This window comes from Oncorhynchus masou, chromosome 16 (assembly GCF_036934945.1).
Source record: "Oncorhynchus masou masou isolate Uvic2021 chromosome 16, UVic_Omas_1.1, whole genome shotgun sequence".
Taxonomy (NCBI): domain Eukaryota; kingdom Metazoa; phylum Chordata; class Actinopteri; order Salmoniformes; family Salmonidae; genus Oncorhynchus; species Oncorhynchus masou.
Genome location: NC_088227.1, coordinates 6,297,476 through 6,324,292, shown reverse-complemented (window position 1 = coordinate 6,324,292; position 26,817 = coordinate 6,297,476). Strand labels below are relative to the sequence as shown.

At 41.2% G+C, this 26,817-nt stretch overlaps 1 protein-coding gene across 2 annotated transcripts; it reads left to right on the top strand.

The window, feature by feature from the left end:
- Window positions 1-26,754, top strand: LOC135557162 (papilin-like). 2 transcript variants are annotated; one of them, XM_064990369.1, is made up of 13 exons: window positions 1-109; window positions 2,574-2,635; window positions 3,038-3,147; window positions 3,264-3,324; window positions 3,489-3,591; window positions 6,147-6,277; window positions 8,352-8,654; window positions 11,112-11,288; window positions 19,281-19,431; window positions 21,092-21,163; window positions 23,276-23,423; window positions 23,680-23,758; window positions 26,315-26,754. In XM_064990369.1, exons 2-13 carry the CDS (start codon window positions 2,579-2,581, stop codon window positions 26,591-26,593), a joined length of 1,671 nt encoding a protein of 556 aa, XP_064846441.1. In that variant the 5' UTR covers window positions 1-109; window positions 2,574-2,578; the 3' UTR covers window positions 26,594-26,754. The 2 variants fall into 2 exon arrangements, with proteins under 2 accessions (XP_064846441.1, XP_064846443.1); XM_064990371.1 differs by lacking the exons at window positions 21,092-21,163; window positions 23,276-23,423; window positions 23,680-23,758; window positions 26,315-26,754 and adding an exon at window positions 19,996-20,247.
- Window positions 26,755-26,817: the final 63 nt, after the last annotated feature.

Here is a 26,817-nt window from a genome sequence, read left to right as displayed (position 1 = left end):
GTGGACAGATAACTGAGTGTCAGTCGCTGTCCTGTCTTCTGGGTGAGTGCACTTTCTTCTAGGATGCTGGGCAAGAGGCTTGGATTTAAACTACAGAGATATTGATAAGGTACTATTGAATGATGATCATATATTCTATTATCATATTGTCATACTCGTTACATTTTTGGAAACATTTTAGGGAATGTGTCTTTTGTGGTGACAAGTGGTTATTTTGTCTTCTCTGTGTATGTTAATTAAAGCTGTCTGTGTGGCCTGTATGTAAAAGATACTTACCAATAGGATGTAGTCGTTGGAACAATTAAATAAGGCAAATTACAATTTCAGCTTAGAGCAATTTCTTGGTCAATTTTCACTGTCATTTTCAGTTAGACACTTGTTATTATATATTATCATTATATGTTATCATTACATTGTAGAATAACAGTGAAGACAGAAAGCTATGAAATAACAGATATGGAGTCATGTAGTAACACTTTTTTTAAAATGAAAATATATTTAATATTTCAGATTCTTCAAAGTAGCCACCCTTTTCCTTGATGACAGCTTTACGCACTCTTGGCATTCTCTCAACCAGCTTCACTTGGAATGATTTAATGATTTTTCCAACAGTCTTGAAGGAGTTCCCACTTGTGCTGAGAACTTGTTGGCTGCTTTTCCTTCACTCTGCGGTCCAATTGGGTTGAGGTCGGGGGGATTGTGGAGGCCAGGTCATCTGATGCAGCACTCCTTCACTCTCCTTCTTAGTCAAATAACCCTTACACAGCCTGGAGGTGTGTTTTGGGTCATTGTTCTTCTACACCTTCCTTGCTTGCTGTTTGGGGTTTTAGGCTGGGTTTCTGTACAGCACTTTGTGACATCAGCTGATGTAAGAAGGGCTTTATAAATACATTTGATTGAATTTGATTGATTGTCCTGTTGAAAAACAAAGGATAGTCCCACTAAGCACAAACCAGATGAGATGGTGTATTGCTACAGAATGCTGTGGTAGCCATGCTGGTTAAGTGTGCCTTGAATTCGAAAATAAATCACAGACAGTGTCACCAGCAAAGCACCCCCACACCATCACACCTCCTCCATGCTTCACTGTGGGATCTACACATGTGGATATCATCCATTCACCTACTCTGCGTCTCACAAAGACAAGGCGGATGGAACCAAAAGTCACAAATTTGGACTCATCAGACCAAAAGACAGATATCCACCGGTCTAATGTCCATTGTTCGTGTTTCTTGGCCCAAGCAAGTCTCTTCTTATTATTGGTGTCCTTTAGTAGTGGTTTCTTTGCAGCAATTCGACCATGAAGGCCTGATTCACGTAGTCTCCTCTGAACAGTCGATGTTGAGATGTGTCTGTTAGTTGAACTCTGTGAAGCATTTATTTGGGCTGCAATTTCTGATGCTAAAGAACTTATTCTCTGCAGCAGAGGTAACTCTGGGTCTTCCTTTCCTGTGGCGGTCCTCATGAGAGCCAGTTTCCTCATAGCGCTTGATGGATTTTGCGACTGCACTTGAAGAAACTTTCAAAGATTGACTGACCTTAATGTCTTAAAATAATGATGGACTGTCATTTCTCTTTGCTTATTTGAGCTGTTCTTGCCATACATTTATTTATCCTTTATTTAACTAGGCAAATCAATTAAGAACAAATTCTTATTTACAATGACTGCCTAACCCGGACAACACTAGGCCCTCTATGGGACTCCCAATCACAGCCGGATGTGATACAGCTTGGAATCGAACCAGTGTCTGTAGTGACGCCTCTAGCACTGAGATGCAGTGCCTTCGAACGCTGCGGCACTCGGACTTGGTATTTTACCAAATAGGGCTATCTTCTGTATACCAACCCTACCCTGTCACAACACAACTGATTGGCTCAAACACATTAAGAATGAAAGAAATTCCACAAATGTACTTTTAACAAGTTGGTTTAGAAAATACCAAGAGTGTACATAGCTATCATCAAGGAAAAGGGTGGCTACTTTGAAGAATCTCAAACATAAAGTAATTAATTTGTTTAACAATTTTTGGGGTTACTACATGATTCCATGCGTTATTTCATAGTTTTGATGTCCACACTATTATTCTACAATGTAGAAAATAATCATAAAAAAATGAAACCTGGAATGAGTAGGTGTGTCCAGAACGTTTGACTGGTACTGTATGTAATCGTATTAATCCGAAAGTTTATCAGATGTTAAATGAAACGCGTTAAAAGAGACATTTCACAAATGTTTTCCTTCATATTCATCATCTCCAGCACCACCCCGACATGAAAATTGACTGTTTCTATGTTTTCTAGTAAAATAGACGAAGAAGCTTAGAAGAAGCTAAGTGTTTCTATTGACAACACCGGTGTACATCATGTGATTTTTAACCAATTATGAATTGCATACTAATTGCCTACAAACATTCTTCTAATTAGTTGATGATATCATTGGAAACACATTCTCTTCCTTTATATTCTTTTTACTTACAACATTTTGAAATGTCCCTTTAAAAGGACATTGCTGTAAGGTCTTTACAATCTGTAGCTTTCTTCAATGCAGTACTATCATTGCACTTACTCCCTAGTAAACATGGGCATCCTACTGGTCCTGGTTCTCCTGCAGTTACTGGCTGTACCATCATTCTCTGTAAGTGATACTTATTTGATTGTATTATTCTGCAGTGTAAAAACAAGTACAAAGTACAAACAGGAAATACAGTACATATGATAATTTAATAATACCACATACACAACATACACATAAAATAGCAAAAATAATACAACACAACTCAATAGCATACAATACAGTTCAAGTTTACACTGTGAATGTACACACACACAAATAGTATGATTCTGTTTACAAAAACAGCTGGAATGTGGGGATTGTCTATCTTTACCGTACTGGTGTATAATAAGGGTTTGTGTAATGATATGGAATGGTTTGTGGTGATAGGATGTTTTCCAGTTGCTATTCTGGTGTAGAGTACTGTGTGTACTAGTGCACAGTGGTGTCTCAGTGCTTGATGTGCTGGCTGCTGTTGTGTTCCAGCTAACATCACCCAGCAATGACTACTGGGGAGAGTATGGGGCTTATGGGGCGTGCAGTCGCCCCTGTGGCACTGGGGTAGCCATGAGGATCAGACAATGTATCACTGCAAGGTAAAAGAAAGAGAGAGAGAGACAGCATGCAAGTGAGAGAGACAGCATGCAAGTGAGAGAGAGTGTGTATATGACGATTGTGTGTCTTTCTGACTCTACTTCTCTTTGACTTGCAGGACAGATGGAGGAAACAACTGCGTGGGATCTTCAAAATCTTACCGCATCTGTAATATGCAGGTGCACACACACACACACACACACACACACACACACACACACACACACACACACACACACACACACACACACACACACACACACACACACACACACACACACAGTCTCTCTGTTTCCGATGTAAACACTAACAGACGGACATTGTCTGTAATTGCTCCATGCAGGCATGTCCAGGGGGATCCAGGGATTTCCGTGAGGAGCAGTGTGCCCAGTTTAGTAGGATGGACTTCCAGGGCAAACGTTACACCTGGCTGCCTTACCATGGAGGTGCAATACGGATTATATACTGTATTGCCATATAGTATTTTTTAGCACTTTGATGCTATTTTCACAAGTATGTGGGGGAATTTTCTACACTCTTAGTACAAAACTCCAAACTGGTAACACTTGTAACAAAGCATGTCTCATATTCAAAACCTTTTATTTTGCATTTATTTTGTTTGGTTTCAACTTTAACATAGGGTGGGGGAAAAAGTACCCAACTGTCATACTTGAGTAAAAGTAAAGATACCTTAATAGAAAATGACTCAAGTAAAAGTTTAAGTCACCCAGTAAAATTCTACTTGAGTAAAAGTCTAAAAGTATTAAAAGTTAAAGTATAAATCATTTCAAATTCCTTTTATTAATAAGCAATCCAGAAGGCACCATTTTCTTGTTTTTCTTTATTTACGGAAAGCCACGGGCACAGGCCAACATTCAGACATAATTTACAAACAAAGCATGTGTTTAGTGAGTCTGCCAGATTAGAGGCAGCATGGATGACCAGGGATGTTCGGTTGATAAGTGCGTGATTGGTTAATTTCCTGTCCTGTTAAGCATTCAAAATGTAATGAGTACTTTTGGATGTCAAGGAAAATGTATGGAGTAAAAAGTACAATATTTTCTTAAGTTATGTAGTGAAGTAAAAGTAGTAAAAAATATAAATAGTAAAGTACAGATACACAGAAAAACGACTTAAGTAGTACTTTAAAGTATTTTTACTTAAGTACTTTACACCACTGCTTTTACCATGCAACCTTTGATCCAAAATATGTTTACTGTGAAATATGAGCACGTTGATTTAATCACCAAAACACAACATAATGACATAATGATATATTCTCCATTTTGTTGTTTTAACAACCAGTCAATCCAATAGCAAAAAATGCAAGATACTTGTGTTTTAAAAATTATGCTACAGTACTGTAAATTGCCCGTTGAATGGATTATGCTACAGTACTGTAAATTGCCCATTGAATGGATTATGCTACAGTACTGTAAATTGCCCGTTGAATGGATTATGCTACAGTACTGTAAATTGCCCATTGTATGGATTATGCTACAGTACTGTAAATTGCCCGTTGAATGGATTATGCAACAGTACTGTAAATTGACCGTTGAATTGATTATGCTACAGTACTGTAAATTGCCCGTTGAATGGATTATGCTACAGTACTGTAAATTGCCCGTTGAATGGATTATGCTACAGTACTGTAAATTGCCCATTGTATGGATTATGCTACAGTACTGTAAATTGCCCGTTGAATGGATTATGCAACAGTACTGTAAATTGACCGTTGAATTGATTATGCTACAGTACTGTAAATTGCCCGTTGAATGGATTATGCTACAGTACTGTAAATTGCCCGTTGAATGGATTATGCTACAGTACTGTAAATTGCCCATTGTATGGATTATGCTACAGTACTGTAAATTGACTGTTGAATGGATTATGCTACAGTACTGTAAATTGACCGTTGAATGGATTATGCTACAGTACTGTAAATTGCCCGTTGAATGGATTATGCTACAGTACTGTAAATTGCCCGTTGAATGGATTATGCTACAGTACTGTAAATTGCCAATGTTTACCGACACCGGCCATATTCAATGGGTGTTGTACACTTTAGCTTAAGACATGCAGCTAGCTAGGTAAACAATGAACCTAATAAACAACGTGTAAGATCACACATGTCACGTAACTTTAGCTAATGAGCCAGCCAGCCAACGTTAGCTAGTTAAACAACAATGAGCACAGTGACAATTCAATTCATTACTACCCTGCATGAAAATGCTCGGAGCTAACCAACCAGGTTCAATGTTAGCTAGCTAACAATAGGCTCTAACTAGAAAAGCAAACGGCTCTGGGATATGAATATGAATAATAACGTAAACTAGGGAGCCAGCCAGCTAATATTAGCTAGCTAGCTAACAGTACACCTTTGATCACACCTTAGATTTTTGAAGGGTCAATTTATGTAGGTGCTGCAAGTGTATTGCCTAATGTTAAAACAGTGTAATGTACTGTAATTTACAGTACTGTAGCATATTATATGCAAAGGGCAATTTTGAAACGTGTATCTTGTATTTTCTGCTATTGGATTAACTGGTTGTTAAAACAACTAAAATGTGAAAAAAATCATTATGTTGTGTTTCGGTGATTAAATCAATGATGTTGTGGTATTTCACAGTAAAATTATATAGACAATCATATCAAAAGTAATGGGAGCATTGCATTGTGATAAGCAGTTACTCTATATGAACACATATTCCAATGCGAAACCTGTATTTCTAGGTGTAAAAGTGAGTATGATTTTGTGTGTTGTACTTAGTCAATTGAAATCGCTCTTAGAATTTTGAAACGACTGATCTGTTTTGACTTTTGTACTAAGTGTTGTCAAAATGTACCACATACTTGTGAAAAGCTATTGAATAAAACTGTAATATTGATGCAAATAATAGTTTAACATTTCACTACGGATTATTACCCATAACCACATTACCCATACACAAAGAAATACTAATGTACTCTGTTGTTTACCTGTTGTTGTTTACCTGTGAAGCGTCCAACCCATGTGAGCTGAACTGCGTCCCCCATGGAGAGAACTTCTTCTACAGACACAGGCCTTCCGTGGTGGACGGGACACCCTGCTCTGTGGGGCGCAGTGACATCTGTATCAACGGCATCTGCAGGGTTAGTAGTTAGTACTTTCCCACTGGGCACACTTTGGTTGAGTCTACGTTGTTTCCACGTCATTTCAATTAAATTACGTTGAACCGGCGTGGAATAGACGTTGAATCGACGTCTGTGCCCACCGGGTAGGTACTTACTTCAACTTGCTTGTTGAATTGGAAAATACATTAGAAATGTTACCTTTCTGATGACGGCAACACACCAAAATGCATGGGGCTGTTTTAGTGGGTAAAGTGCCAGCACCTTAAACACAAATGCAATACATGTCTTTGTATCTGTCTATCCCCTTTCACTGAAATGTATAATTTTAAATGTTTAAATACAAGGCTGTAATTGCTGCCAAAGATGCTTCAACAAAATACTGAGTAAAGGGTCTGAATACTTATGTAAATGTGGCATATGTTTTTTATTTTTCATGAATTTGCAAAGAAAAATCTAAAAACCTGTTTTTGCTTTGTCATTATGAGGTATTGTGTGTAGATTGATGAGGGGGAAAAACAATGTAATACATTTTAGAATAAGGCTGTAATGTAACAAAATGTGGAAAAAGACAAGTGGTCTGAATACTTTCTGAATGCACTGCAATTCATGTCAATGGCCTAATAGTACAGTAGAGCTCTTTTGACTTGCACACAATATAGCTGGGTTACCCTGTCTTGTCCCTACGGGTCCACGGCCCTGCAGCGCCCCAACACACCCCACCCAGCTTTAGGATCTTAGTGAAACATTCTTTATTGGTTTCGGGTGTGTTAGGCCAAGGCTAGAGTGACAACAGTACAGCAGACCTCCAGGGCCAGGACTGAGCAGCCCAGCAGCTAGGGATAGCCTAAATACACTCTAAATCTTGTAATAAATGCTAGGTTACACAATTTCTTCTGATAAGTCTCCAGTATCAACATTTCCTACTAAACAAAAACAGGTTAAAGGGAGAATCTGTAGACATATTGAGATAAAAGAACAGACTCTTTGCCAGAATTCAGCCAGCCTTCATAAGACCATAACATATTGAAACATGTTCCCTTCTGTGTTTAACACCTCCAGCAGATGAATTGCATTTCTGAGTGCATGATATTCAGTTTCACTGACATATAGCACGTTCTATGGATGGTCTTAACCTGCAGTAATTTATGTCTGAGATGATATGAACATGACTGGGCATTCTAACATATCTGTATCCATTCATCATCATTAGCGTGTCTCAGGTCCTCTTCACATTTTTGTTTTACATGTTTTGTGTCACCGAGAAAAGCCTCTATCAACCCTTGATACAGTTTTGAAATCAACTTTAGAGGTTTGTCACACTGCCTTAAATTAGTTTCAGTCTTTGAAGCTTCTTGCTTGTCAAGTGTTTGCTGCACAGAGGGAATAAAGTGTTGTATCTGCAAAAGTTCACTTCTGCGCCGTCAGAGACTGGTCTTCCCTGGTTCTCAGACCCTGCTGTGATCCCTGTCACCATCTGATCCTGTTCAGATGAGGCATGACAAAGAAATATTTGTGTACATTTATACGTTATATTATCCAAGAATAGAATCAATAGTTCAACAATTGAAATGACCATTATTCCCAGATCCCAGATTGTAGCCTACACATTAACCTGATCCTACTAAGACATTATGAGCATAGTGTTGTTTACTGACTTTTCACCATGACAGTGTAGAGCTGTTTATACTATGTCAGTGTGAAAGTAGGGAATTAGCTAGGGAAACTGTCAGATCAATAACATTACTATACTGACTAAAAACAAACATTGCGTTGAGAAAACGTTTGGCAGCTGGTTTCATCGTTTGATTCAGGTCTAGTGTGATTAAGCAAAAATAATAATAGCTAAAGTTAGTGTGTGATGTGGCTGCCAAAGCTCCATGCTGGATGTGTACAGGAGGACTTGGTGTGGCTCCTGTTTGCGGGTTGGGGCTGCCATCGGGGGCAGGAGTGTCCCGGGCCTGTCCTGGGGATGGGAGTAGGGAGGATAACCAAAACTAGCATGGGAGGAAGGTTGTGGGGGGGGCATATAACTGTGTCATCTGTTCAGGGATGTTGTTTGACCATGTAATCCTCCTATATTTTCCTTCTCTAGGCTGTGAGAAATGGAGAAATCATTGGCATGGACCGCGATGTGGCTCCTGCCACTCCCGCTCCCACTGCCAACCTCCGCTACCCCCTCACGTATGCCTACACATACAGCGCCTGGTCCGAGTGCTCGGCCCCCTGCAACAGTGGCACCCAGCACCGCAGCGTGCAGTGCATGGTACAGGACTCGATGGCACCCCATGTAGTGGATGACTCTTACTGCGTCTCCCAGCAACTGCCCAGGCCGGAAAGCCAGCAGGCCTGCAACCAGCAGGGATGTGCCGAGTACAGCGTGTCCAGCTTCAGTGTGGTGGGTACCTGGGAGGACCAGTATGGTCGGTATAGTGAGACTGTTACCAGTATTATTACTAGTATGATAAGACTAAAGGGTGGCTGTGGAAGTGTACCAGTCAGACCTGGGTCAAATACATAATGTATGTCAAATACTTTCAAATACTTTGAGTTGCAATTGATTTAGTTTAGCCGGTACCAATGGAATAGTCCCAAAAGTACATACTCCAAACTAATTCAAGGACATCTAGTATCAAATACTTTCATGTATTTGACACAGGTCTGGTCCCAGTATGGTCAATAGAAGGGCCTGAAATTACTTATATACTTTCTAAATATAGTATAATCAAATTATAAATCCACTATAAGATTTCACCTTCCTTATAACTGAAAAACACATATTTGCATGTTTAGTGTTAGAGAAAATGTACATATTTTCTTAAGGACCCTCTTGATCAAAACATCTGATCCCACCGCTGTGCACGCTACACTGAGGTCTAGTTTGGCTTCCTGAACTCACTAGGAACACATCTTTCATTTCATTCTATACTTATCCATCAATGACAAAGATTTTTTTTTTGTTTAAAATCTAATCAATTTTTTTTAAATTTATGGCTATAAATCGATCTCTGAATATGCTATAATGATCAAGCCACTCTCTCCCGCTGTGTTAAGATGTAAGGATTTGTCTGTGGCTGTGACATAGGGTTCAATCAGGAGTTGATGGACAGTCTCAAGTAGTTTCAGATTTCACATCCTACATCACACAGACGAACAAAATATATTACGGTGGCTGTTGCTCAATATGCAGGCCATTTCCATCTACAGTGTCCACACATCAATTTATACGCCAGAATGTCAGTCGGAACCGGTACCAGAACCACGGAAAATATTGAAAGCTACAGATTGGAAAATAAATCAAATGTGACTCTGGATGACAACATAATGATGTTTGCTTCCAACATTAGGGCTGTTTTCCTAAAGAATATCAATCCGCTTCGTGTTTTGTTTCCTTACCACGATACTACCAAGTATCGCAATAATGGTATTGTCTCACCAAGCCAGTAAAAAAAGGCATATTACATCCTGTTGTGATAATTGTCTTGTTTGCACTATAACCCAGTCGTTCATACGCCATCTTGATATACAATAAGGCCAAGACAACAAAAAGACATCAGTCACACACAGTGGTGATATGAATTCAACTACACATACATATATTTCATAACAATACCGGAAGGGCAAAATCTGTCCTGTGAAGTCAACAAAGCAAATAAATATTGCAAACAGTTACATGGCCTACAGCATGTCAAGGTTTCTGCCATTTTACTAAACAACTAATTTAGAACCATGGAGTCAAGCAAGTCAGCACAAAGGAAACAGGAGCATTGCCTACGCTATTCCAGCACCATTTCCTCTTAAAAACATTGAAACATCATCAAATCAACAAGGTTGAATGCAATGTATGCTTAGTTTAATACAGTGAAAACAAACTTAAATATACCAAAAACTATTTAGTCCAATCAACAAACTATACCGGAAACAATAAAACACTATGAAAAATCAGGGAAACCTGGCTTGGTATTCAAAGCTGACTTTGAAAAGACTTTTGATAAAGTATGACTGGAATTTATATATAAATGCCTGGAATACTTACATTTTAGAGAATCTCTTATACAATGTGTTAAAGTTATGTATAGTAATCTTAGGTGTAAAATAGTAAATAATGGCTACTTCTCAGAAAGTATTAAACTGTCAAGAGGAGTAAAACAAGGCTGTCCCCTATCAGTATATTTATTTATAATGGCCATCGAAATGTTAGCTATAATATCAACAATAATATCAAGCGGCTAGAAATTCAGGGTTTAAAAAGGTGTCATTGTATGCTGAGGATTCATGTTGTTTTCTTTTAAATCCACAATATGGATCCTTTCACAGCCTCATCGAAGATCTTGATATTTTTTCCTAACCTCTCTGGATTACAACTAAATCATGATACGAGTACTATATTATGTTTTAGATCACAAAAAAAGTAACTTTTACATTACCATGTAGTTTACCAATAAAATGGTCGACAACATCATACTCTTTTGATCCAGACAGCATCAGATACAAGGGCTACACATAACGAAACAGAGGGGCGCTGTTTCCCTTGTTCGGATGATTTCTCCGGTGAGATTGAGACACTTTGAAAACACAGAGATGAAAGATACATTTTCATTGGTGAAATATTTGGGGAAGCCTGGCTTTCCATGGCAACCATGAATACACACCACTGCTCGTTTGAATCCCTGAGCCGACAAGGTGAAAAATCTGTCATTGTGCCCTTAAGCAAGGCACTTAACTCTAATTTCTCCAATGTAAGTTGCTCTAGATAAGAGCGTCTGCTAAATTATGAAAATGTCAAATGTAAGATTGAGTCATTGATCTTGTTTTGATGCCAAGTTTCCCTATTATATATATTTCCCATTCCCAGTGTTCGGTGACCTGTGGGGACGGCCAGCAGACCAGGGAGGTGGTTTGCGTGGGGGCAGGAGGGGAGCGCTTTGGGGACCAAGCCTGCAGTGGTCTGGTACGCCCACCTGCAGTCCAGGCCTGCCGCAAGCCAGCCTGCCACATCCACATCAGCTGGCACATCCATGACTTCGGACTGGTAACAGAGAGATACATTTAGTTGTTTGTTAAAATTGTTTCCACATTGTTGCTTTGGCAATACATACAAGTAATTTTGTCATGTCAACAAAGCATTTTGAATTGGAGAGGGATGTTAGACCTCATACTATACCAGAGGAGGCTGGTGAGAGGAGCTATAGGAGGACGGACTCATTGTAATGGCTGGAGTCAATGGAACACCGTCAAACGTGGTTTCCATATGTTTGATACCATTCCACTTACTCCATTCCGGCCATTACAATGAGGCTGTCCTCCTATAGCTCCTCCCACCAGCCTCCTCTGTACTATACAAATCAAATGTATTTATATAGCCCTTCGTACATCAGCTGATATCTCAAAGTGCTGTACAGAAACCCAGCCTAAAACCACAAACAGCAAGCAATGCAGGTGTAGAAGCATGGTGGCTAGGAAAAACTCCCTAGAAAGGCCAAAACCTAGGAAGAAACCTAGAGAGGAACAGTGGCCAGTCCTCTTCTGGCTGTGCTGGGTGGAGATTATAACAGAACATGGCCAAGATGTTCAAAAATGACCAGCATGGTCGAATAATAATAAGGCAGAACAGTTGAAACTGGAGCAGCAGCACGGCCAGGTGGACTGTGGACAGCAAGGAGTCATCATTTCAGGTAGTCCTGGGGCATGGTCCTAGGACTCAGGTCCTCCGAGAGAGAGAAGGAGAGAATTAGAGAACGCACACTTAGATTCACACAGGACACCGAATAGGACAGGAGAAGTACTCCAGATATAACAAACTGACCCTAGCCCCCCGACACATAAACTACTGCAGCATGAATACTGGAGGCTGAGACAGGAGGGGTCAGGACACACTGTGGCCCCATCCGAGGACACCCCCGGACAGGGCCAAACAGGAAGGATATAACCCCACCCACTTTGCCAAAGCACAGCCCCACACCACAAGAGGGATATCTTCAACCACCAACTTACCATCCTGAGACAAGGCTGAGTATAGCCCACAAAGATCTCCGCCATGGCACAACCCAAGGGGGGGCGCCAACCCAGACAGGATGACCACATCAGTGAATCAACCCACTCAGGTGACGCACCCCTTCCAGGGACGGCATGAGAGAGCCCCAGTAAGCCAGTGACTCAGCCCCTGTAATAGGGTTAGAGGCAGAGAATCCAAGTGGAAAGAGGGGAACCCCCCAGGCAGAGACAGCAAGGGCGGTTCGTTGCTCCAGAGCCTTTCCGTTCACCTTCTCACTCCTGGGCCAGACTACACTCAATCATATGACCCACTGAAGAGATCAGTCTTCAGTAAAGACTTAAAGGTTGAGACCGAGTCTCTGACATGGGTAGGCAGACCGTTCCATAAAAATGGAGCTCTATAGGAGAAAGCCCTGCCTCCAGCTGTTTGCTTAGAAATTCTAGGGACAATTAGAAGGCCTGCGTCTTGTGACCGTAGCGTACGTGTAGGTATGTACGGCAGGACCAAATCAGAGAGATAGGTAGGAGCAAGCCCATGTAATGCTTTGCAGGTTAGCAGTAAAACCTTGAAATCAGCCCTTGCTTTGACAGGAAGCCAGTGTAGAGTGGCTAGCACTGGAGTAACATGATCAAATTGTTTGGTTCTAGTCAGGATTCTAGCAGCCGTATTTAGCACTAACTGAAGTTTATTTAGTTCTTTATCCGGGTAGCCGGAAAGTAGAGCATTGCAGTAGTTTAACCTAGAAGTGACAAAAGCATGGATGAATTTTTCTGCATCATTTTTGGACAGAAAGTTTCTGATTTTTGCAATGTTACGTAGATGGAAAAAAGCTGTCCTTGAAATGGTCTTGATATGTTCTTCAAAAGAGAGATCAGGGTCTATACCCTTATGTAGCATCTCTGTAACAGAGACACAGGAATACAAAACAGGAGTAGTCTAAACATGAAACCATACCACCTAATGGGTGATAAAACAGAGTGCTAGATAAAGTGGAAGTAATCAGGGAGTGATGAAGTCCAGGTGTGCCTCATGATTGGGTGCAGGTGTGTGTAATTGTGGTTGCCAGGCGTGCTTAATGATGGGGTTGCCAGGACCGGTGGTAAGTAGGCAGGCGACATCAAGTACCAAAGCGGGAGTAGACGTGAGAGTACATGTACGGCTCCAGTCGCAGGATGACACCGGCCATAGGGACTGCTCCGAGGGCAAGGAGTGGGCTGGTCTGGTCAGTGAAGGTGGAAATCTGAGAGGATGTTGGGATCTAGAATGTCATCCCCTGGAACCCAACACCTCTCCTCTGGATTGTACCCCTCCCAATCTACCAGGTACTGGAGCCTACCCTCACAATGTCAGGAGTCCAGGAGGGATCTGACAGCATAAGCGGGGCTTCCCTTAATGTCCAGGGGAGATGGGTCGTGGGGGACGGAATCAGCCAGGGAACCAGGAACCACCGGCCTGAGGAGGGAAACGTGAAAAGAGGGTGAGATCCAATAGTTAGTGGGAAGCTGTAATCTGTATGTTACCTCATTGACCCTCCGGAGCACTTTGAATGGCCCCACAAACCGAGGGCTCAGCTTCCGGCAGGGCAGGAAGAGCAGGAGGTTCCTGGTGGAGCCAGATGTGATAACCAGGATGGAACATAGGCGCCTCACTGAGGTGACGATCCACCTGCTCCTTCCAGCGGAGGACGGCGCATTGGAGCCTCATGTGGGCAGCGGGGTGAAGTTGAATCTGGTAAAGAAAAGGGTCCTTCTTGCTTGGCGCGGGTTCAGCCGCCTCGCTTTCCATATGTACTCCAGGTTCCGATGGTCGGGGAGGAAGAGAAATGTGTCCGTGGCGCCCTTCAACTGCAAGAAACACTTTTTTAAAGTAGTATGCACATGGATACAATTTTTGTGGATTACATTGAAGTTGTGACAGGACGGCCCCCACACCCACTTCTGGGGCGTCCACCTCCACCATGAATGGAAGCGTAGGATCTGGGTGGTGAAACGGTGCAGAGGTGAAACGCCCCTTCAGTAGACGGAAGGCCTCATCGGCTGCAGAATTCCACACCAACTTACGGGGACAACCTTTGAGGGGACTCCAAAAACTGTTGTAGTCCCTTTATGGTGGTTGGGACTGGCCATGACCTGACTGCAGCTACCTTCCTCTCCTCCAAAACCACTCTCTGCAGGCTGATCCTATATCCCAAGAAGGAGACGGCAGCTTGAGGAAGCTGACATTTCTCCGCTTTGACATACAGTTGGTTCTCCAGGAGACGTTTCAGGACTACCCGGACGTGGGCGATATGCTCCTCCAAGGTGACCAAGTAGATCAGGATATCACTGATATACACAACCACCTAACGCCCAAGCATTTCTCGAAACACCTCATTCACTAATGCCTGGAACACTGACGGAGCATTGGCTTATCCATAAGGCATCTCTAAGTACTCATAGTGCCCAGATATCATGCTGAAGGCCGTCTTCCATTCATCTCCCTCCCGGATGCGGATCAAATTGTAGGCATTCCGCAGGTCCAGCTTGGTAAAAAAAATAATAATAAAAAACAGGCCCCACGGAGCTGTTTAATGGCGGCCGACACCAACGGGAGGGGGTAGCGGTTCTCGGTTCTTGGCTGCGCAAAGGCGCATAGTCTGTTAGCAGGTCGGTGGCACAGTCCCAGGGGCAATGAGGAGGGAGACAGGTGGCATGGGGCTTGGGAAAAATCTCCCAGAGATCCTGGTAAACCTCCGGGATGTCGGCCTGAAGAGCAACCACCAGGGTCACGGCCCAGGCCGGGATCGCCATTCTCAACCAGGAGATGGTGGGGTTGTGGCGTTGGAGCCACAAGATTCTGAGGATGACTTTGTGTACGGGGTGCCTGGATGATGAGGAAGGGAAGGTTGTCTTGGTACAGGGGTCCAAAGGGTGATGGTGAGTGGTCCTGTGATGTGTCCCAGATCCCAGTGGTCAGTTATCCTGTTTGGGATAGGGGGCAGCATTTTCACATTTGGATGAAAAGCGTGCCCAGAGTAAACTTCCTGTTACTCAGTCCCAGAAGCTAATATATGCATATTATTAGTAGGATTGGATAGAAAACATTTGACATTTCTAAAACTGTTTGAATGATGTCTGTGAGTATAACAGAATTCATATGGCAGGTCGAAAACCTGAGAAAAATCCAACCAGGAAGTGGGAAATCTGAGGTTTGTAGTTTTTCAACTCATTGCCTATTGAATATAGTGTCTATGGGGTCATATTGCACTTCCTAAGGCTTCCACGAGATGTCAACAGACTTTAGAACCTTGTTTGAGGCTTCTACTGTGAAGTGGGGGAGAATGAGAGCTGAATCTGCCATGAGCTGATCATGCGTGCACACAGCCACTTCAATAATGGAAATTGATGTAAAAATATAGCACTATCCACTTTAAACGATGCTACTTAATATAATGTTTACATACCCTACATTACTCATCTCATACAGTGGGGCAAAAAGTATTTAGTCAGCCACCAATTGTGCAAGTTCTCCTACTTAAAAAGATGAGAGAGGCCTGTAATTTTCATCATAGGTACACTTCAACTATGACAGACAAAATGAGGGAAAAAAAAATCCAGAAAATCACATTGTAGGATTTTTAATGAATTTTTTTGTGACTCCTCTCTTTGGCTGGAAAATGGCTGTGTGTGTTTTTGTGACTAGGCTCTGACCGAACATAATCATATGGTGTGCTTTCGCTGTAAAGTCTTTTTGAAATCGGACACGATGGGTAGATTAACAAGAAGTTAAGCTTTAATTTGATGTATTGCACTTCTGAATGTATGAAAGTTACATATTTCAAAAAAATAGATTTTAGCGCACTGCCTTTTCAGCTGAATGTTGTCGAGGGGTTCCGCTAGCGGAACCTAGCCATAAGAAGATTATAACCTCTCTGGGATAGGGGGACGCAAATGTCCCACTTGGCCAATTGCCAGGGAAAATGCAGAGCGTCAGATTGAAATAAAATACTGTAATATTCAAACTTTCATTAAATCACACATGCAGGATAGCAAATTAAAGCTTCACTCATTGTGAATCCGATTTCAAAAATACTTTTCGGCGAAAGCATAAGAAGCTATTATCTGATGATAGCACAGCAGTAAACAAAGAGAGTAGCATATTTCAAACCTGAAGGCACTACACAAAATGCAGAAATTAACTTCTTGAAACTCCCCATCCCGGATCCGGGTTTGTGACTAAGCCTCAGGCTCATTAGCATAACGCAACGTTAACGATTTCTGAAAATCGCAAATAAAATGAAAATAATGCGTCTGCTCTCAAGCTTAGCCTTTTCTTAACAACACTGTCATCTCAGATTTTCAAAATATGCTTTTGAACCATAGAAATTGACTAATTTGTGTAAGAGTATGCAAAGCTAGCATAGCATTTTGAGTAGCATTTAGCACGCAACATTTTCACAAAAACCAGATAACCAAATAAATAAAATCATTTACCTTTGAAGAGCTTCTGATGTTTTCAATGAGGAGACTCTCAGTTACATACCAAATGCGCAGTTTTTCCTGAAAGCGTCTGTGTGTAGGAGAAATCGTTCCGTTTTCTACATTGCGTCTGGCTACCGAAACGAACCGAAAATTCAGTCACCTACAACGTAAAACTTTTTCCGGATTAACTACATAATATCGACCGAAACATGGCAAACGTTGTTTGGAATCAATCCTCAAGGTGTTTTTTCACATATCTCTTCATTGACATGCAGTTCGTGGAAGCTTGCTTCTCTCTCTGTGCCCCATGGAAAAATACTGGCAGGTGACTTTTGCGCACCAATTTCGGCGCAGGACACCGGGCGGACACGTGGTAAATGTGGTCTCTTATGGTCAATCTTCCAACGATCTGCCTACAAATACGTCACAATGCTGCAGACACCTTGGGGAAACGACAGAAAGGGCAGACTCATTCCTCTTGCGTTCACAGCCATATAAGGAGATCATGAAAGACAGAGCCTCAAAAATCCTTGTCATTTCCTGGATGCCAAGTCATCTTGGTTTTGCCTGAAGCTCACGTTAAAGGGCACGCACAGAGAAGATATTTGTATTTCTGGACACGTCAGAGTGTTTTCTTTCGAACAGTAGCAATTATATGCATAGTCGAGCATCTTTTTGTGACAAAATATCTTGTTTAAAACGGGAACGTTTTTCTTCCAAAAATGAAATAGCGCCACCATAAGTGTAAGAGGTTAACTACATAATATCGACCGAAACATGGCAAACGTTGTTTGGAATCAATCCTCAAGGTGTTTTTTCACATATCTCTTCATTGATATGCAGTTCGTGGAAGCTTGCTTTCCTCTCTGTATCCCATGGAAAAATACTGGCAGGTGACTTTTGCGCACCAATTTCGGCGCAGGACACCGGGTAAATGTGGTCTCTTATGGTCAATCTTCCAATGATCTGCCTACAAATACGTCACAATGCTGCAGACACCTTGGGGAAACGACAGAAAGGGCAGGCTCATTCCTCTCGCATTCACAGCCATATAAGGAGACAATGGAAAACAGAGCCTCAAAAATCCTGTTCATTTCCTGGATGCCATCTCATCTTGGTTTTGCCTGAAGCTCACGTTCTAGGGCACGCACAGAGAATATCTTGGTAGTTTTGGACACGTCAGAGTGCTTTCTTTCGAAAGCTATCAATTATGTGCATAGTCGAGCATCTTTTTGTGACAAAATATCTTGTTTAAAACGGGAACGTTTTTCATCCAAAAATGAAATAGCGCCCCCATAGATGTAAGAGGTTAACTATAAAACATGCCTTACCTTTGACGAGCTTCTTTTGTTGGCACTCCAATGTCCCATAAACATCACAAATGGTCCTTTTGTTCGATTGATTCCATCCATATATATCCAAAATGTCAATTTATTTGGCGTGTTTGATCCAGAAACAAAACTGCTTCCAATTTGCACAAAGTTACTACAAAATATCTCAAAAGTTACCTGTAAACTTTGCCAAAACATTTCAAAACTACTTTTGTAATACAACTTTATGTATTTTTAAACGTTAATAATCGATCAAATTGAAGACAGGTCTATCTGTTTTCAATAGAGGACGAGAGGAAACTAACACTACTTTTCCAAGTCTTGGTCAACTCTCAACAGCATTACCCAGTTCCAAGATGGCCGTACTTCTTCATTGCACAAAGGAATAACCTCAACCAAATTCTAAAGACTGGTGACATCCATTGGAAGCTGTAGGAACTGCAAACAAGTCCCTAAGAAATATTGTTTCCCCATGAGAATTCACTGGACAGACCTAAAAAAAAATCAATTCTGAACGGTTAGTCCTATGGGTTTTGCCTGCTACATAAGTTCTGTTATACTCACAGACATGATTCAAACAGTTTTAGAAACTTCAGTGTTCTCTTTCCAAATCCACTAATAATATGCATATCTTATATTATTGGCATGAGTAGCAGGAAGTTAAAATTGGGCACGCTATTTATCCAAAAGTTGAAAGTGCTGCCCCGTGTCCCAAAGAGGTTTTAATAGGAAAGACCATGGAGTGAATACAAAAACAGGAGTAGCGTCTAAAAAAAAATAATAAAAAAAATCTTCATTTTACTAGGCAAGTCAGTTAAGAACAAATTCTTATTTTCAATGACGGCCTAGGAACAGTGAGTTAACTGCCTGTTCATGGGCAGAACGACAGATTTTTACCTTGTCAGCTTGGGGATTCGAACTTGCAACCTTTCAGTTACTAGTCCAACGCTCGAACTACTAGGCTACCCTGCTGCCCCGAAAAACAATACTACCTACTACCTAATGTGTGACACAACAGAGTGCTAGATGAAGGGGAAGTAATCAGGGTAGTGATGAAGTCCAGGTGTGCTTTATGATGGGGCACAGGTGTGCGTAATGATTGTTGCCAGATGTTCGTAATGATGGTTTGCCAGGACCGGTGGTTAGTAGACCGGCGATGTCCTACAATTTTCTCTTATCCTTTCTACTTCTGTGTAAATATATCTATCATGCTCTCTCTGTCTTCTTTCTCCCTATAGTGCTCTAGGAATTGTGGTGGAGGGGTGCGGGAGAGGAGGGTAATGTGTATGGACACAGACCAGAACCCATATGAGGAAGACAGGTGCACCCCCCACCCTAAACCTGCTACCGTGGAGCACTGTAACACCCAGGCCTGCCATGAAGCCCAAAGTGAGTCAAATTCCAGTGTGTCTATATACACTACCATTCAAAAGTTTGGTGTCACTTACAAATGTCTTTGTTTTTTAAAGTAAAGCAAAGTCAATTAAAATAACATCAAATTGACCAGAAATACTGTGTAGACATTATTAATGTTATAAATGACTATTGTAGCTGGAAACACTTGATTTTTCATATAGAATATCTACATAGGTGTAGAGACCTGGAACACGGGCCACTCCTGTGTTCCAGTGGCACGTTGTGTTAGCTAATCAAAGTTGATCATTTTAAAAAGCTAATTGATCATTAGAAAACCCTTTTGCAATTATGTTAGTACAGCTGAAAACTGCTGTTCTATTTAAAGAAGCAATACAACTGGCCTTCTTTAGACTAGTTGAGTATCTGGAGCATCAGCATTTGTGGGTTCGATTACAGGCTCAAAATGGCCAGAAACAAAGACCTTTCTTCTGAAACTCGTCAGTCTATTCATGTTCTGAAAAATGAAGGCTATGCCATGCGAGAAATTACCAAGACACTGAAGATCTCATACAACGCGGTGTACTACTCCCTTCACAGAACAGCGCAAACTGTCTCTAACCAGAATAGAAAGAAGAGTGGGAGGCCCCGGTGCGCAACTGAGCAAGAGGACAAGTACATTAGTGTCTAGTTTGAGAAACAGACGCCTCAAGTCCTCAACTGGCAGCTTCATTAAATATTACCCGCAAAACACCAGTCTCAACATCAACATTGAAAAGGCGACTCCGGAATGCTGGCCTTCTAGAAAGAGTTGCAAAGAAAAGGCCATATCTCAGACTGGCCAATAAAAAGAAAAGATTAAGATGGGCAAAAGAACAAACACTGGACAGAGATATGGCTTTTCTTTGCAACTCCCAGAGTCGAATGAGAGTGTGCAAAGATGGCTACTTTGAATAATCTAAAATATATTTTGATATGTTTAACACTTTTTTGGTGACTACATGATTTCATATGTGCTATTTCATAGCTTTGATGTCTTCACTATTATTCTACAATGTAGAAAACAGTAAAATCTTTGAATGAGTGGGTGTGTCCAAACTTTTGCCTGGTACTGTTTATACATACATACATACATACATACATACATACATACATACATACATACATACATACATACATACATACATACATACATACATACATACATACATACATACATACATACTGAAAACAAATAAACACAACTTGAAAAGTGTTTTTAATGAGCTGAAATAAAAGATCACAGAAATGTTTTATATACACCAAAAGCTTATTTCTCTCAAATTTTGTGCACAAATTTGTTTACATCCCTGTTAGTGAGAATTTCTCCTTTGCCAAGATCATCCATGAGGAGTATTTCTGTATGTAATAAAGCCCTTTTGTGAGGAAAAATTAATTCTGATTGGCTGTGTCTGGCTCCCCAGTGGGTGGGCCTGTGCCCTCCCAGGCCCACCCATGGCTGTGCCCCTGTCCTGTCATGTGAAATCCATAGAATAAGGCCAAATTAATACATTTCAATTGACTGATTTCCTACTTTGAACTGTAACCCAGTAAAACCTTTGAAATTGTTGCACATTGCTTAGATATTTTTTGTTCAATATATGTGTATGTATGTGGAGGGGGTTCTATTCATGTATCATTGTCTCTCTCTGTTTAGGTGTACCAAGTATCCATGACCCAACTGGACATGACAGCACTCTGAGAGGATATGTGCCTTATGACTCTTCAGGTACGAGTGTGCGTTAGGGATGTTTTTGTCTCTATGCATGCATGGGCATGTGTATCAATTTGTGTGCGTAATTATAATCATATGTGTGTAGATTGACTTGGGATAATTAAAATACTTCTTGGGGCTAGGCGTCCCGCTCCCTTCCTGTGAAACTGGAGGGAGCGCATTTCAAATATATAATCATACAAATTATTGTTATGAAACATTTTAGGGAAATCTAAGTGTCTTTCGGTTGAAAGCTTAAATTCTTTTTAATCTAACTGCATTGTCCGATTTACAGTAGCTATTACAGTGAAAACATGCCATGCGATTGTTTGAGGACGGCGCCTCGTGTCAAAATATTTTTCCTCCAGCACAGGTTTCATAAATTCACAAATAGCCATTAAATATTCACTTACTTTTTGAAAATCTTCCCATGATTTGTCATCCAAAGGGTCCCAGCTATAACATGTAGTGTCGTTTTTGTTTGTTTTGTTAGATAATATCCTTCTTTATATCCCAAAAGGTCAGTGTAGTTAGCGCCATCGATTTGAGTAATCCACTCGTTCATCTTGCAGAGAAAGGAATCCAAAAATCTACCCCTAATGTGTCAATAAGTCAAAATACATTTCTATGTACTCCTCAGATACCCTAAAATGTAATCAAACTATAATATTTCTAATGGAAAGAAGTATGTTCAATAGGATACTGATTTTAGCAGTTGTGTCCTGTCTTCATGGCGCATGCAAACACAAATTTCCAAAAATGTGTCCCTGTACTAAAACTGATATTTCTTATTCGTTTTGGAAGTTACAAGCCTGAAACATTGAACATAGACTGACACCCTGTGGAAGACATAGGAATTGCATCTTGGGAGTTAATTTTAGTATGCTCAAAACAAGAATTTGAAAATTAACTTTTCTATCTCTCCTTACGCTAAAACACCTCTCTTAAAGTATGATCCATTCTCTGTCTAGACAGTGTTGTAATCCATCAAAATATTATAACTACATATCGACAAGACAGGATCCACTAGTCAAAGTGGTATATCGACATCTGAAAATATACTCTCTGGCTAAACATAACTATGCAATTGCTAAATATACGATAGCAAAAATAAACACATTCAGAACATGTATTATTTACATTTTTATCCATCTACACTACTGTTCAAAAGCTTGGGGTCACTTAGAAATGTCCTTGTCTTTTAAAAGAAAAGCACATTTTTGGGCAATTAAAATAACATCAAATTGATCAAAAATACAGCGTAGACATTGTTAATGTTGCTACTATTGTAGCTGGAAACGGCTGATTTTTTAAAAATGGAAAATCTACATAGGCGTACAGAGGCCCATTATCAGCAACCATCACTCCTGTGTTCCAATGGCACGTTGTGTTAGCTAATCCAAGTTTGTAATTTTAAAAGGCTCGTCGATCATTAGAAAACCCTTTTGCAATTATGTTAGCACAGCTGAATACTGCTGTCCTGATTAAAGAAGCAATAAAACTGTCCGTCTTTAGACATGTTGAGTATCTGGAGCATCAGCATTTGAGTTCAATTACAGGCTCAAAATGGCCAGAAACAAAGATTTTCTCCTGAAACTCGTCAATCTATTCTTGTTTTGAGAAATTAAGGCTATTTAATGTGAGAAATCACCAAGAAACTGAAGATCTGGTACAATGCTGTGTACTACTCCTTTCAAAAAACAGCGCAAACTGTCTCCAACCAGAATAGAAAGAGGAGTGGGAAGCCCCAGTGCACAACTGAGCAAGAGGACAAGTACATTGGAGTGTCTAGTTTGAGAAACAGACGCCTCAAGTCCTCAACTGGCAGCTTCATTAAATAGTACCCGCAAAACACCAGCCTCAATGTCAGTGAAGAGGCGACTCCGGGATGCTGGCCTTCTAGCCAGAGTTCCTCTGTTCAGTGTCTGTGTCCTTTCGCCCATCTTAATCTTTTATTTTTATTGGCCAGTCTGAGATATGGCTTTTTCTTTGCAACTCTAAGGCAAAAGCCAGCATCCTGGAGTCATCTCTTCACTGTTGACGTTGAGACTATAGGTTCATTAAGTATATAGGCTATTTATATAGATCATCTAAAGATTTAGCCATGTCTGTGTTTGCTCTCTCTAGCCACTAACACAGTGTACGACCCCTATTCCACCGCTGTGGTTGGTCCTCACTGCTCCCAGTCATACTACGGCTGCTGTCCCGATGGCCACACTTCCTCCGGTGGGCATAGAGGAGAGGAATGTCCTGCAGATGACTGCGTACGCACCCGGTAAGACCTAGGTGGCATCTGTTCAGTTGGGTGCAACTTTACATAACTTTAAGATAGAGATAACATTGTGTAAAACAGACATGGCACGCAGAGGCAGAGGCAGAGGCACTTTGTTACTTTGACAGTCCAACTAGTGACATTCACATTCATTGATGCTGTCTGAGTCCATGTGTCTCACCTACCTTTGTGCCTTTCCATAACAGCGATCGTTTTTTGTCTACCCTATACCTTACCTGTGTTTGTCTCCGGTTGTCAGGTACGGCTGCTGTCTGGATGGGGTGACTCCTGCTCAGGGTCATAGAAGGGCAGGATGTCCTGATTCCCCCCCACTTGCGGTAAGAGCTGCCCACGACCCATTGTGTCAAGACCACTCTTTTTCTTTCACAATCAAAAGCAGTCTATCCATCCCTTTAGATTGGAAATTCTCTCTCTCGAAGTAGATAATAACAAAAGTGAAATAAACAATACAAATTAACAGTAAACATAATTTTAGAACTTCTGAGTGTAAAGACATTTCAAATGTCATTATGTCTATATACAGTGTTGTAAAGATGTGCAAATACTTAAAGTACAAAAGGGAAATGAAAAAACAAATATGCCTCTCTCTCTCAATGTAATTCAATGTAAGGGCTTTATTGGCATGGGAAATGTATGTTTACATTGCCAAAGCAAGTGAAATGGATAAACATTTTTTTTTTTTACAGTAAACATTACACTTAAAGTTCCAAAAGAATAAAGATATTTCAAATGTCAAACTATTATTTATATATACAGTGTTGTAATGACGTGCAAATAGTCAAAGTACAAAAGGGAAAATAAATAAACATAAATATAGGTAGTGTTAACAATGTTTGTTCTTCACTGGTTGCCCTTTTCTTGTGGCAACAGGCCACATGTCTTGCTGCTGTGACTGCACACTGTGGTATTTCACCCAATAGATATGGGAGTTTATCAGAATTGGATATGTTTTCAAATTCTTTGTGGGTCTGTGTAACCTGGGGGGAAATACACTGCTCAAAAAATTAAAGGGAGAGGAGAAGTAGGATAAGGGTACGGCTAAAGACTATACGAACTGGCCGTCTAGCACGTTCAGAACATAGAGTAAGAGGAGAAGGTTTCTGGGCACTATAGCATAGATTCAAGGCATAGTGTGAGTACATTGGAGGTAAACCTAGGCATTGTGTAATGATGAGAGAGAGAGTCTCGAGACGTTTAAACCAGGTGATGTCATCGCATATGTAGGAGGTGGGACAACATTGTTGGTTAAGGCATATTGAGCAGGGCTAGAGGCTCTACAGTGAAATAAGACAGTAATCACTAACCAGGACAGTAATGGACGAGGCATATTGATATTAGAGGCATGCGTAGCCAAGTGAACATGTGGGTCCACGGCGATTCAGACTGTTAGCAGTCCGATGCTAACAGTTAGTAGGCCGGGGCTAAACAAGCTAGCAGTTAGCAGACCGGGTTAGCAAGCAAGCAGTTACGTAGAAGTTGTTAATAAACACCTTAAGTGTATTCCATATCAGGGTTTATGCATACTTAAACTCTGTAGAAGTATTTAGTACCAGTATTATTAAACACGCCTTAGCCATGCATGTGTACATCAACAATGCTTTTATTACATTTTTTAAAATATATTTATTTAGGGGGTAGACTAACTCAACTAATATTCAAGATATATATATATATATATACACACTGTTCAAAAAAAAAACACTTAAACAACACAATGTAACTCCAAGTCAATCACACTTCTGTGAAATCAAACTGTCCACTTAGGAAGCAACACTGATTGACAATAAATTGCACATGCTGTTGTGCAAATGGAATAGACAACAGGTGGAAATTATAGGCAATTAGCAAGACACCCCCAATAAAGGAGTGGTTCTGCAGGTGGGGACCACATACCACTTCTCAGTTCCTAGGTCACTTTTGAATGCTGGTGGTGCTTTCACTCTAGTGGTAGCATGAGACGGAGTCTACAACCCACACAAGGGGCTCAGGTAGTGCAGCTCATCCAGGATGGCACATCAATGCGGGCCGTGGCAAGAAGGTTTGCTGTGTCTGTCAGCGTAGTGTCCAGAGCTACCAGGAGACAGGCCAGTACATCAGGAGATGTGGAGGAGGCCGTAGAAGGGCAACAACCCAGCAGCAGGACCGCTACCTCCGCCTTTGTGCAAGGAGGAGCAGGAGGAGCTCTGCCAGAGCCCTGCAAAATGACCTCCAGCAGGCCACAAATGTGCATGTGTCTGCTCAAACGGTCAGAAACAGACTCCATGAGGGTGGTATGAGGGCCCGAAGTCCACAGGTGGGGGTTGTGCTTACAGCCCAACACCGTGCAGGACGTTTGGCATTTGCCAGAGAACACCAAGATTGGTAAATTCTTTCCAATGTGTCAAGTAATTATCTTTTCGTTATCTCATGATTTGGTTGGGTCTAATTGTGTTGCTGTCCTGTGGCTCTGTGAGGTCTGTTTGTGTTTATGAACAGAGCTCCAGGACCAGCTTGCTTAGGGGGTTCCTCTCCAGGTGTACTTCTCTGTAGGTGATGCATGAATTGCTTCTTTTTTGGTGGTTGTAAAATTTAACTTCTCTTTTCTGGATTTTGATAATTAGCGGGTATCGGCCTTATTCTGCTCTGCATGCATGATTTGGTTTTACCTTGTACACAAAATATATTTTTGCAGAATTCTGTATGCAGTCTCAATTTGGTGTTTGTCCCATTTTGGGAATTCTTGGTTGGTTGTGCGATGGGTTCTATAACTGATTCTAGTATTTTAGCCAAATCCTAATTGGTATGTCAAATTTTATGTTCATTTTGATGGCATAGAAGGACCTTCTTGCCTTGTGTCTCAGATCGTTCACAACTCTCTTTCTTTCACTTTCTAGGACCACTCTGCTCCTGCTCAGTCTGGCCCTATGTGTTCCCTGTCACATGACACTGGACCCTGTGCCATTTGGACTTCACGCTTCTACTACAACTCAGCCACTGGCAGTTGCACCCAGTTCTGGTTCGGCGGATGCCAGGGCAATGCCAACAACTTTGTCTCCAGGGACCATTGCCAAAGGAAGTGTGGCGGTGCCGTTGTGACACCAAGAGTGGCATCCCCACACGCACGGTCCGTGAGGGTGAGCGCGAGGGCGAGGGCATACCGTGTCCGGTCTTAAGAGAGTGTTTCAGTGACACACATCCTTACAGGGGAAAGGAAAAATGAAGCAATAGGATTTACCTGTTTAATCTGTGAATGAATGTCTTCCAAAATTTGACCTACAGCATTTCTCTATTCTTTGTCATTGTTGGGATCAATAAACTGAACAAATCTGTTGAATCATGGTGTCCTTCTTGTATCATACTTTTTATTTCCTTTTTACAGGGGTGGGAAAAGTACCCA